The 12,830-nt window shown below is 45.6% G+C and overlaps 1 protein-coding gene across 1 annotated transcript; it reads right to left on the minus strand.

The window, feature by feature from the left end:
• Positions 1-379: 379 nt before the first annotated feature.
• Positions 380-12,563, minus strand: CWC25 (CWC25 spliceosome associated protein homolog). The gene is made up of 10 exons (XM_083709684.1): positions 12,452-12,563; positions 8,928-9,100; positions 6,639-6,875; positions 5,605-5,674; positions 4,936-5,051; positions 4,678-4,747; positions 4,380-4,543; positions 3,401-3,487; positions 2,567-2,731; positions 380-1,367 (listed from the first exon to the last, which is right to left on the minus strand). Exons 1-10 carry the CDS (start codon positions 12,467-12,469, stop codon positions 1,253-1,255), a joined length of 1,215 nt encoding a protein of 404 aa, XP_083565810.1. The 5' UTR covers positions 12,470-12,563; the 3' UTR covers positions 380-1,252.
• Between the last annotated feature and the right edge of the window lie 267 nt (positions 12,564-12,830).

Here is a 12,830-nt window from a genome sequence, read left to right on the forward strand (position 1 = left end):
AAGAGTGAGTAGTCTTTCTTCTAAACTGTGCCTTGAGTTGAGGCGCTGGCTGCAGGGCACAGAGAGGCTGCTCCTTCATCCTCTCATATAGCTCTTTGTACCCATCCCAGGAGTGTTTTAAAAGCCTCGTGGGTGAGGATGGTCACTGTCCTTGTAAGCAGAGTGTTTTGGGAACATACTTGACAGCCCTCTTTTCACTCTAAAAGGGCCTGTTTCCAAAGCCAGTTGCTACAAAACAGGGATTTGTGTGCTTCTCCCAGCCCTACAATCACCGCACATTCTTCTCCAGTTCCACATGAAACACAACAACATTTCAAACGGCCTGCGAATGCGAACTGCTTATTAAGATAAATCACCACAAAAAGGTTAAAACAGCTGCTTAAGAGAAACTATCTCTATTATTCCAGCTGGATTTTATACAAAGATCAGCATTTACACATCACAGACTACACAAAGACGGCTGTCCCATTTGGTCAGGTGTTACTTTTTTTGTCTATTCTTCAGAAAGCTAAGCTTCACCACTTAGGAAAGTGCATCTGTCTCCACTAAAACGCTTTACGTAAAATAAAGCCTCGTTTCATGAAAGGCACCCCTGTCTCTACGGTATTAGGTACCCAGCACAAAATCTTATTTAAAAGTTGTTTTAAAAATGGACTGGATAGAACACCAGTCTTGGGGGTGGGGGAGAATAACTCAACAAAACGGAAGCATAAGCCAAAGGGAAACTATAATCCCCAGAATTTCCCACTTGCCTCACTAAATTTTGGATGGGTCCAATACCCAATAATATCAAGTTATTTAAGAAACCGAAAAGGAATTATGATCAGCCAATAAAATACATGTGGTTTTGGCAGCTGTGCTCCTTATAAGAAGCGATGACATAATCAGAAGTGAAAGGACTGCCTCTTCTTTCTTTCTGTTCAATTACTGTGACTGCAAATCTCCTCTAGCTGATGCCCTGTAGCCTAAATGTGTTAGCTCTATGGAGCCTCAAGGCAGGGCCTACCATCAAAAAGCCTTGCCAGGAGTACATAAAACTCTTCCAAAAGTTGGGACCCCACAGGCCTTTACGACATCCTAGTTTGGGAAAAAACGACCCTTATAGCAAAGCATCAAAGATAACATCTTCCTCATGATACCCAGGTATAAGTCCTCTCACACAGTGAGAGGGCAGCTGGCCTGAGCTGTGGAGTTTATACGAAGGTTTCCCTATCTGGTCCAGTGGTCCGGTGGAGGAAGACAGAAGCAAGTCTCATCTCTGCATGAAGTTTTTTTCCAGGGCTGCCGCTGTCCTTTGGATGGAGTGAATGTTCCTCTTGACCCTGTCTTCAAGGGAAGAGGTTGACGCACTCTCAAGCTTTATGTGGCTGCAGGAAAATCGAGAGAGAAAGAAACGTTATGGGTTGGAAAAAGCAGCCTCCTGCCTTGTACCCCAAGTGTGTTTCCCACCAAAAGGAATTTTAGGCAGGAATGAAAGAGGTGGAAATGGGCTCAGAAGAGGCAAGGCCTCTTCTTAAACCACATACCAACTGCATATGGTATATTTCCTGAGCCACGTGCAACCCTTACTTTAGTTTCGGAACTGAAATTTTATAGGAACACGTGAAGGTGTTTAAGTCAAACCACTGGTCCATGTAAAAAAAAAAAAAAAAAAAAAAGGTAAGGTAAAGGACCCCAGGACAGTTAAGTCCAGTCAAAGGCGATGATAGGGTTTCAGCACTCATCTTGCTTTCAGACCAAAGGAACCGGCATTTGTCTATAGCTAACTTTCCAGGTAAGGGACGCGGGTGGCGCTGTGGGTTAAACCACAGAGTCTAGGACGTGCCGATCAGAAGGTCAACGGTTCGAATCCCCGCGATGGGGAGAGCTCCTGTTGCTCGGTCCCTGCTCCTGCCAACCTAACAGTTTGAAAGCACGTCAAAGTGCAAGTAGATAAATAGGTACCGCTCCAGCGGGAAGGTAAACGGCGTTTCCGTGCGCTGCTCTGGTTCGCCAGAAGCGGCTTAGTCATGCTGGCCACATGACCCGGAAGCTGTACGCCGGCTCCCTCGGCCAATAAAGCGAGATGAGCGCCGCAACCCCAGAGTCGGTCACGACTGGACCTAATGGTCAGGGGTCCCTTTACCTTTACCTTAACTTTCCAGGTCATGTGGCCAGCACAACTAAACCGTTTCTGGCACAACAGAACACCATGACGGAAACCAGAGCGCACGGAAACACCATTTACCTTCCCGCCACAGCGATACCTATGTATCTACTTGCACTGGCGTGCTTCCGAACTGCTAGGCTGGCAGGAGCTGGGAAAGAGCAACAGGAGCTCAGCCCATCACAGTGATTTGAACCGCCGACCTTCTGATCGGCAAGCCCAAGAGGCTCAGTGGTTTAGACCACAGCACCACCCGCATCCATGTAGCCCAGTGACGTCTAATATTTTGGGCAGTGGTTCTCCAAGGTCTCCCATCACTGAATCCTTTTAACTTGAGATGCCAGGGACTGAACCCAAAGCACATGCTCAGCTATAGCTCCCCTCCCCCCCCCAAGTTTCAGAGGAAGGGAGGAAACTCACTGTATAAACTTCCCATTGCCATTGTCAAGTTTATCCCGTGTGAGCTCTCGCTCCTCTTCTTTTCTGTGTCTGTTCACATTCTTCGCTCTCTCCTCTTCCCGCCACTTGGCATTGTCCATCATTTCTCGACGTTTTCTCTCCAGCTCTTCCGCAGAGAGTTTTCTCCTAAAGGAGATCAAATTCAGTTTCAGTCTGCCTAGCCTCCAGTGCTGGAGCTACAGCAGAATGTTGTAACTTTGATCAGTGTTATCGGATCTGAACACTATTTGTTTTTTTTTTTGTTTTTTTGGTGAACCAAGGAGAACATGGGTTGATGGGCGGTCATACAAATAGGGTAAGTGAAAAGACCTGGGTTCAAATCAATCCCTGCTTAACTGGGGAACTCCGAGCAAATGGATTTCTCTTAGCTACAGCAAACTGCCTCTGGCTACTTGCAGTATGTCAAGCTCATTTAGAGCACATGGGCAATCTTGAATGTGCCCAGAAATGAAAAGGAAGCCAGGGCAGAGAATGACACGTGGGCATTAAGGGATCTACATTTCACACCCACATTAGGATTCTTCTGGTTTTAACCAGGTCTACTAAGTACATTGGACCACCCAGGGCACAGAACTGAAGTCTAAAACCTAAAAAAAAAAGCACCTAAGAGCAGCTTTCTGGCCTTCAGCATCCAGGAAGGTGGACTTGAATTAAACACCAAGTGCGGGACTTTGAATATCGTCGCCTTGCTTTGCCAATCCATTTTGAAGCCTCCTGCATGAAGGATGCAGCCTTATAGAGCTCTTTCCCTTTCTTCACAATGCACCCCCTGGCGCTTTACCCACTTAAACATACCTTGAGGTCTGTGGTCTTCTATAGACTTCTTGCTTCGGAGAAGGACTCCTGCCTCCCGTTTTTGCCTTCTGTTCCTTGATGTTGTGGCTGCAATTCAGGAAGATCCTTTCTTTATATCCGCCACGAAAATAACCATTTGGTCCCAATGAGTCTTGGACCTATTCCATTCTCCTGCCCCTTCCCAATCTTGTACAGTCCTACCTCGGGTTGAAGTAGCTTCAGCATGAGTATTTTCGTTATGCTCCGCAGCAACCCGGAAGTAACGGAGCGCGTTACTTCCAGGTTTTGCTGCTCACACATGCGCAGGCGGCCAAAATGACGTCACGCGCATGTGTGGAAGCGGTGAATTGCGACCTGCACATGCACAGACGCAGGTTGTGTTCGCTTCAGGATGCGAATGGGGCTCCGGAACGGATCCCGTTAGCTTCCAGAGGTACCACTGTACTATTACTATTATTATTATTGATTGAATTTGTACAGCACCCTTCATCCGAAGATTACAGGGCAGGTCACAAGATAAAAATACAAAATGAGAACACAAAATACATAATAAAAAAAATTTGAACAAACCAATATCCCCCCTCCCACAAAAAGGCCACAGAATGTTAATCAGCCAGAGAAGTGGTAATAAACTTTTTCTGTCTGGCACCTAAAGCTATATAATGAAGGCGCCTGGCAAGCCTCCCTGGGGAGAGCATTTCACAAACAGGGAGCCATGGCAAAAATGGCGCCTTCTTCTGCTGCCACTCTCTGGACCTCTTGCGGAGGAGACACACAAAGAAGGGTCTCGGGTGATGAACACAGGGTGGGTCAGACACATGCTGAAGATGGGATTATCTCCCTTCAAGTACACTCAGACTCCATTCTGCTTTCTAACGACACTCCACCACAAGCAAATGATTCTAAGCCAGAAATAGCCTGGCTTCCATAGCACTATCAATAGGCACCCAGCAACAGCTGCCCCCATCTCCTTGCTTACTGTTTATTGTGCCTCGGTGACCTTGACCTCCTGCGGCTGCTCTGCTCCGCCTCGTAAGCGTTCTTCTTGCCAGACGTCCTCTCTGGTGACAGGTCATGGCTCTTCGACCTGGAAGTCTGTTGGACCTTGTGGCCAAAGGTGCTTTCGCGGCCGGCGTTTTGGATCTGAAATGGGAGAAAGGTGCGACTGGTGATGGAGGCAACCATGCCTGCCAGCCGTGGTCTTCACCCCTTCCATTCTGCTCACTGTAAATGCTACCCCAGGGGGGAAGTCTTAAGGGTAGACAGCTTGGGCGTACCTGCAAGCCATACCCGGGTATTTTGGGGTGAAGAGGCTCCAAGGAAGAGCGGTCCGTTTTCTCCCGTGACCTAAAGCAAAAGACAAAAGCAACATTTATGCCAGCCTCTTTGTCAGCCTGGTTATTACTGAACCTCTCCAGGTGGTCTAATAGCTATGGAGCCTTCAGATATTAAAAAGGTAAAGGGACCCCTGACCGTTAGGTCCAGTCACAAACGACTCTTAACCAGTACACCACACTTGCTCTCTCTAAACGTACTTGGCTTTTGCCTGTTCGTCTTCGCTGCTGCTGGGGCTGTGGTGCTTGTGTTTCTTGTGCTTCTTCTTCTTATCTTTCTTCTTCTTTTTCTTCTTCTTCTCCAAACTGCTTTGCAACTGGGAGGGGGGGAGGAGAAAGGTGCCAGCTCCGTATCAAACGACATAGTGATTTATAATGCAGTTCTACCCCATGAAGTAATTCAAGAACAAAGACCTTTTCCCACCACCTCTCTTTGTCCTATTCTGCATTAGATAAAGCTGGAATAATTATCTCTTGATAATATATGGGTGAAAATTGCTGCTCCAACCATAATCAGGCATTGGAAAGGGGGCGGGGTGGAAAGTCACCCTTCCCTGTACCAGTCTTTAAACCACCTTGGTTGTGAGCACACAATTAAAAGATGAAGGTTACATTTATACTCAATACATTTACATCAGCACCAATATAATGCCAATTAAATCAGCACTGATATAATGCCAGGGTCCACACCTTCACACCCAAACATTTCAAGTCTTGGAATTAAAAGGCTATTTCCCCCCCACCCCAAGGACAGAAGACATTTTAAATGTTAATCCTTCCTATAGGGATTGGTTACAGACTATAGCACAATTCTGTGCATGTCCCATGGAATATTAGCTAAGGGTACATAGGATTGCAGACTTAACATACCAGTTCTTTGATCTTCTTCATTTTTACAGGGTTGTTCAGAACTTCACGCTTCTTCTCTTCCTCCCTCTTCCTAAATAACAACATTAAAAACCGGGGGTGGGGGGGTGGAGAGAGATGTCAAGGTTATGATGAGATTTCCCCATGCACAGCACTGTTAACCCAACATTGCAATGAAACCTAACTGCAAGGTTCGCATCACTGCAAGTTTCTGCGATGTAACGTAACATCTCAGCTTTACATTTTTCTTACACCTTTGTCTTACCAGAAAGGTAAAGGGACCCCTGACCGTTAGGTCCAGTCGCAGACGACTGTGGGGTTGCGGCACTCATCTCACTTTATTGGCCGAGGGAGCCGGCGTACAGCTTCTGGGTCATGTGGCCAGAATGACTAAGCCGCTTCTGGCGAACCAGAGCAGCGCACGGAAACACCGTTTACCTTCTCACCACAGCGGTACTTATTTATCTACTTGCACTTTGACGTGCTTTCGAACTGCTAGGTTGGCAGGAGCAGCTCACCCCATTACGGGGATTAGAACCACCAACCTTCTGATCAGCAAGCCTTAGGCTCTGTGGTTTAGACCACAGCTACTACAGTGGTACCTCAGGTTAAGTACCTAATTCGTTCTGGAGGTCCGTACTTAACCTGAAACTGTTCTTAACTTGAAGCACCACTTTAGCTAATGGGGCCTCCTGCTGCCGCCGTGCCGCCAGAGCACGATTTCTGTTCTCATCCTGAAGCCAAGTTCTTAACCTGAAGCACTATTTCTGGGTTAGCGGAGTCTGTAACCTGAAGCGTATGTAACCCGAGATACCACTGTACTGGTCTTTTAAAGCTACTTTTGGGAGTCTTTTCAGCAAGGTAAAAAAACCCACTTTAAATAAATACATATTAAAGTGGGGAACTGGTGACGCTAATGAAAACAATGTTGTCGTCCTCCCACTGCATGGTCACACTAAATAGGCCTTGACTCCCCTGTACTTTACAAAACTTAAGAGCACCAATTGGTTCCATATAAAGCTAAAGATTTTTGCTACCTTATCATGAACAGCGGGTCTTCTCGGATCTTGCTGGCCATATCCAAAGCAGAGTTGGCACCTGCAGGGGCAAAGATAGAGCCTGGCAGAAGACCGGTCTCAGAAGAACAGCCTGTTTCCTTGTCCTCCATGGTCTCAAAGACGTATTTGTCAACTGGGCGGCCCATAAGGTATTCGTCTCTGTTCACCATGCCTCCTGGTCCTTGGTACATCCACTCCAGCTTCTCATCTTTTTTCCTAATTCATTGGCGGAAAAGGACATTAAACATATTTTTCAGACCAAGTGGGCGGGAGCTGAGAGAAAAGCAAAAGATGTCTCCTCTACAACAGAAGCATTTCTCAAACTGTTATAAGGAAGAGTTGACCAAGGAAGCGACTGAGTAGCCGACGGAAGGTGAAACAGATCTGGGGGTAATTTTAAACTTTCTAAAATACTTTTTTGTGCCTGTGCTTTGTTTAGAAATAGTGCAAGTTAGAAACAGAAATAAAGACACAGGCACACATATATACACAAGTCAGTGTTAGAAATTACTGAACAATGTAACACAACACGATGGCCAATAACAATGGCACTAAACACTATTTATAGACTAATATAAATGATCAGAACTTACAACCAAAGTCTCTAAATCTTCCTCACCAGTCGCGGTAGAATAATTCAAAAGTTCGAAACATACATAATCACATGTCACCAAATATCGCCAGAATTCAAAAGTTCAGTGACTACAGTATCATATGAGCACTGATCCAGAGTATATTTTCTACAGTATTTATATTTGCTTACATGTAAGATTGTCTTGTTAAGAAATTTAACTACATCATTCTCATACTAATTCTTACAAGTCTGGCTGAAGAAGCATTGATCAAGATTGGCTGATGAAGCATTGAAGGAAACGGATTGGTTATCCGGAAACTCTGTTCCAGCGATATTTGGTGACAGATTATGTATATATCAAACTTTTGAATTATTCTAACCGCAACTGGTGAAGAAGATTTAGAGACTTTTGTTGTAATTTCTGATCATTTGTATTAGTCTATAAATAGTGTTTAGTGCCATTGTTCTTGGCCACTGTGTTGTGTTCTATTGTTCAGCTTTCAACACAGGGGTTTGTTTACGGATTAGTGTTAGAAATTAGCCAGGCACCAGGTGCAATTTGCTACTGGCACTGGTACAATTACTATTTTTTTCAGCTGGGATTCAGCGGAACTCAAGTTCTGTCACCTCTCAGGTGGGCGTCATTGCCATTCTAAGAGAACGAGGAAGGCGATCTTGGTGAGTTCTGGCACCTCTTTTTCTAGAAAAATAGCACTGTTGCGACTATATGGAGATCTCTGGATGCTAGGCTGGTAACTGACATTTCTGTCTGGCTGGCCCCTCCAATTTTCTTAAGCAGGCACGCAGAAGAGCTTATTTAATGCATTTATATCCCACCTTTTTCTCCAAGGAGTACATGGTTCACCCCACTCCTCAGTTAATCCCTAAAACGACCTTGTGAGGTAGGTTAAGAGGCTGGGACTGGCCCAAGGTCACCCAGTCAGCTTCATGACTGAGTAGGGATTTGAACCCCAATCTTCCAGTGTAGTGGTTAAGAACAGTAGACTCGTAATCTGGGGAACCGGGTTCGATTCCCTGCTCCTCCACATGCAGCTGCTGGGTGACCTTGGGCCAGTCACACTTCTCTGAAGTCTCTCAGCCCCACTCACCTCACAGAGTGTTTGTTGTGGGGGAGGAAGGGAAAGGAGAATATTAGCCGCTTTGAGACTCCTTCGGGTAGTGATAAAGCGGGATATCAAATCCAAACTCTTCTTCTTCTACTGGTCCAACACTCTAACCACTACACCACACTGGCTTCCTAGAATACTTCTGTTATGGGGCTGCTATATAAGTTAAGTGGATAAACAGATATGGGGAAAGCAAAACGTCACTTAGAGAGGGATCCGAAATATTTTCCTTGAGGCTTGAATTTGTTTTATTCTGCATTGACGTTTCAATGTGTTGTAAAGCACTCTGAGATTTTTTTCCTTTAAAATATAAAGCAGTATAGAAATGAAATGAATAGAAATAATAAGCCTCACAGGAGGGGGAAAGGTGAACAAGTATAATTTCACTCCAAGTTTTCCCCAAAGAACCTGAGAAACTGTCATCCTATGAGGCTGTTTCTACTAACTGATTCACATTTCTGTGGCATTTTGGTCACCAGTGAAGCTGCTTGGAGAAGAAACGCTAAGCATCTGCTCATTTTAAGCCCTAAATATGTCTGTCGGTCAAGGAAACCCTGCCCAACATACTTGACGGCCCCCACGTCCTCCGCATAGCGCTGCATTTCCTCCCGCGCTCGTTCTTCATGTAACTCCCGCTGCAGCTCCTCGATTTTCTTCCGTTCGGCTTCATGCTTCTGTTCTGCCTTCCAAACTTTCTCCACATTGCGCAAGGTTTGTGGATGCCAGCTTTTCTTGAGGTTCTGCGAACAGGAATGAGACCCTTGAATTGAGGTACTCTGGTCGGCTTCCAACAAAGTATTAAAATACAGTAGTCTGTTAAACATTAAAAGCTTCCCTAAAGAGGGCTGCCTTCAGATGTCTTCTAAAAGTCTGGTAGTTGTTCTTTTTGACATCTGGTGGGAGGGCGTTCCAGAGGGCGGGTGCCACTACCAAGAAGGCCCTCTGCCTGGTTCCCTGTAACTTGGCACAACAGGTGATAAGGTTTCCCTTGCAAATGGTGTACCAAAACAGCAAACACTGCCAGGAACAGGAAGGAGAAAGAAAACATTGAAGTGCAAGTTTCCCCGATTCATGAGTGGCAGGAATGACCCTTGCTATTGTTTTTAATATTCTGTTGGGAGCTGCCCAAAGTGGCTGGGGAAGCTTGGCCAGATGGGTGAGGAATAAGTAGCAATAATAATAATAATAATAAGCAATAATAATATTTACACTGACTGGCAGCTGGTATCTAGGGTTCCCGACAGGACGCATTCCCAGCCCCAGCTGGAGCTGCCAGAGCTTTCACACACACACACACACACACACACACACACACACACACACAAATTTAAGCAACTGAATATTGATACAATTAAAATGAGAGTTTTAATTCCATCAATATTCAATTGTGCTTTAATGATTGCTTTCTCTTTTAGCATTTCTTATTTTTATCTGTAAGCTGCTTTGACTCCTGTCTGGGAAAAGACAGGGGCACAGTATTAATAAATATATAACAACAAGTAACCTGACATAGCTCACAGCAGAAGACTCTTCATCTCAGGGTCATGGGTTATTGCCAGAATTGGGCAAAATATTCCTGCCTTGCACGGGGTTGGACTAGATGAACCTTGTGGTACCTTCCAACTCTACAATTCTAAGATCCTATTATTCTAACCTGGGAAATTCTAAAAGCAAGGCAGACCACAACCATCGTTTCGTTTTTATGTCACCTTTCCATAGTTAGAAACATGCTTCAAGGCAACTTACAATAGCAAGAATTTTACTTGCCCAAAAATGGAAAGAAGAAAAAGTCCCATCAAAAGAAGAAGGGATACCAAAACTTATGGAATACGCAGAAATGGCAGAACTTATCGGGAAAATAAGAAATCAAGATAACAAACTTTTTATAAAAGAATGGAAATGGTTTATGGAATATTTACAAATAAACTGTAAACAGATAAGAACATTGGCGGGATTATGGAAATAGCCTGCAGTTTTATGTGTATATATTTAAAGTAGATGAGTAAATTTGGATAAATGAGTAAATATAGTTTTTAAGTAAATGAGTTAATTTGGATATGCAGAAGATATTAAAAATAAATTTAAGGAACTGCAGAAAAAGGGGGTGTAATAATAATAATAATAATAATAATAATAATAATAATAATAATAATTAATAATAATAATAATTATCCTGGAAGGACTGGATTGTGAAGCTGAGGCTCCAATACTTTGGCCACCTCATGAGAAGACTCAATTCCCTGGAAAAGACCCTGATGTTGGGAAAGATAGAGGGCACAAGGAGAAGGGGACGACAGAGGACGAGATCGCTGGACAGTGTTTTCGAAGCTACCAGCATGAGTTTGACCAAACAGTGGGAGGCAGTGGAAGACAGGAGTGCCTGGCGTGCTCTGGTCCATGGGGTCATGAAGAGTCAGCCACGACTAAATGACTAAACAACAACAAACTTATAACTCGCCCTTCTAGCTGGGTTTCCCCAGCCACTCTGGGCGGCTCCCAATAGAATACTGTAAACATGATAAAACGGCAACCATTAAACACTTCCCTAAACAGGGCTGCTTTCAGAGGTATTCTAGAAGTCAGATAGTTGTTTATTTCCTTGACATCTGACAGGAGGGCGGGCACCACTACCAAGAAGGCCCTCTGCCTGGTTCCCTGTAACCTCACTTCTCGCAGTGAGGGAACCCCCAGAAGGCCCTCGGAGCTGGACCTTAGTATCCGGGCAGAACAATGGGGGTGGAGACACTCCTTCAGGCATGCTGAGCCGAGGCCTTTAAAGGCTTTAAAGGTCAGCACCAACCCCTTTGAATTGTGCTCGGAAATGTACTGAGAGCCAATGTAGGTCTTTCAGGATTGGTGTTATATTGTTTTGGTGGCCGCTCCCAGTCAGCAGTCTAGCTGCCGCATTCTGGATTAGTTGCAGTTTCCGGGTCACCTTCAAAGGTAGCCCCACAAAGAGCTCATTGCAGCAGTCCAAGTAGGAGATAACCAGAGCATGGACCACTCTGGCATCAAGTCAAGTTATGATATGTTAAAATCATACATAAAATACATTAAAGTACCTATTTATCTACTTTATCTACCTAAAGCAGTACCTATTTATCTACTTGCACTTAGGGGTGCTTTCGAACTGCTAGGTGGGCAGGAGCTGGGACCGAAAGACGAGAGCTCACCCCGCCGCGGGGATTAGAACCGCCGACCATGTGATCGGCAAGCCCTAGGTGCTGAGGTTTTACCCACAGCGCCACCCACATCCCTAAAGTACAGTGGTACCTCGGGTTAAGTACTTAATTCGTTCCGGAGGTCCGTACTTAACCTGAAACTGTTCTTAACCTGAAGCACCACTTTAGCTAATGGGGCCTCTTGCTGCTGCGCCGCCACCGCTGTACGATTTCTGTTCTCATCCTGAAGCAAAGTTCTTAACGCGAGGTACTATTTCTGGGTTAGCGGAGTCTGTAATCTGAAGCGTCTGTAACCTGAAGTGTCTGTAGCCCGAGGTACCACGGTTATACCGAATTGCAAATTTAAATGTATCCCTATTGTGTTTCAAAAAAAGGGAGAAAGTGATGTGGTTTTTGTCCATGACAACTACATTTGGGCACTTTCTCCCACAGGGAAGTACTATTTCTGGGTTAGCGGAGTCTGTAACCTGAAGCGTCTGTAACCTGAAGCATCTGTAACCCGAGGTACCACTGTAATAATAAAGGCAACTTACAACATGAAAAGATTTAGATAACTACAGTACACACAAGACAAAAGCAGGTGATCTGTGACCCACTGTGAACCCCTAGCGTCTTACAATAACACCCCACATCCCTTTCAAAGCTGGTCCGTCCGTCCCCCCCCGTATCTGAGCGTTGGCCTCTAGGGCCTTCGCAGGTGCTTTGCATCATAGACTCAGAACTGTAGAGTCGGAAGGGACACCCGGAGGTCATCCAGTCCGACCCCTGAAAAATCAACACAAAGCCCCACAACACTTCAGTGCTTCCACTGGGGCTCGAACTTCTCACACCACCCTTCCTTGTCAACAGCTCACAACTTTTTTGGGGGGGAAGAACTACCCCCAGTGTCCTCCCCCCCCCTGTCCTTACCAGGTCGCCTCCCCCCATGTCGACTGTGGAGGAGGCCGCGCCGTCCGGCTGCTGCTTCGCCGCTTTCCTCTTCCGGTCTCTTCTTCAGCTGTCGCGGAGTGATTAATTCGCCCAACTCTTCCCCCGCCCACCCCGCCTCCAGTTCTCTTCTTCAGCCGTCGCGGCGTGATGACGTCGCCAAACTCTTTCCCCCGCCCACTCCGCCTGCAGGAAATCGAATCTGCGCTTTCGGCCGCAAGGTGGTGCGCGATTCCCCCATTACTGAGGGTTGGGCTAGATGACCACGAGTGTCCCTTCCAAGTCTCTACAGTTCTGATTCTATAAATTCTAGACGCAAAACTCTTTTTCTTTCCCTCTCTCTCACTCTCTTGCTTTCTTC

Source organism: Podarcis gaigeae, assembly GCF_964106915.1.
Source record: "Podarcis gaigeae genome assembly, chromosome: 13".
In the NCBI taxonomy this organism is placed as follows: Eukaryota; Metazoa; Chordata; class Lepidosauria; order Squamata; family Lacertidae; genus Podarcis; species Podarcis gaigeae.

Excerpts from the sequence above, each read along its gene's own strand:
- CWC25 (XM_083709684.1), bottom strand. Across the intron at positions 4,748-4,935 it reads GACGAACAGGCAAAAGCCAA|GTCACGGGAGAAAACGGACC; the intron begins GTACGTTTAGAG and ends CTTTTGCTTTAG. Across the intron at positions 1,368-2,566 it reads GGCAATGGGAAGTTTATACA|CCACATAAAGCTTGAGAGTG; the intron begins GTGAGTTTCCTC and ends ATTTTCCTGCAG.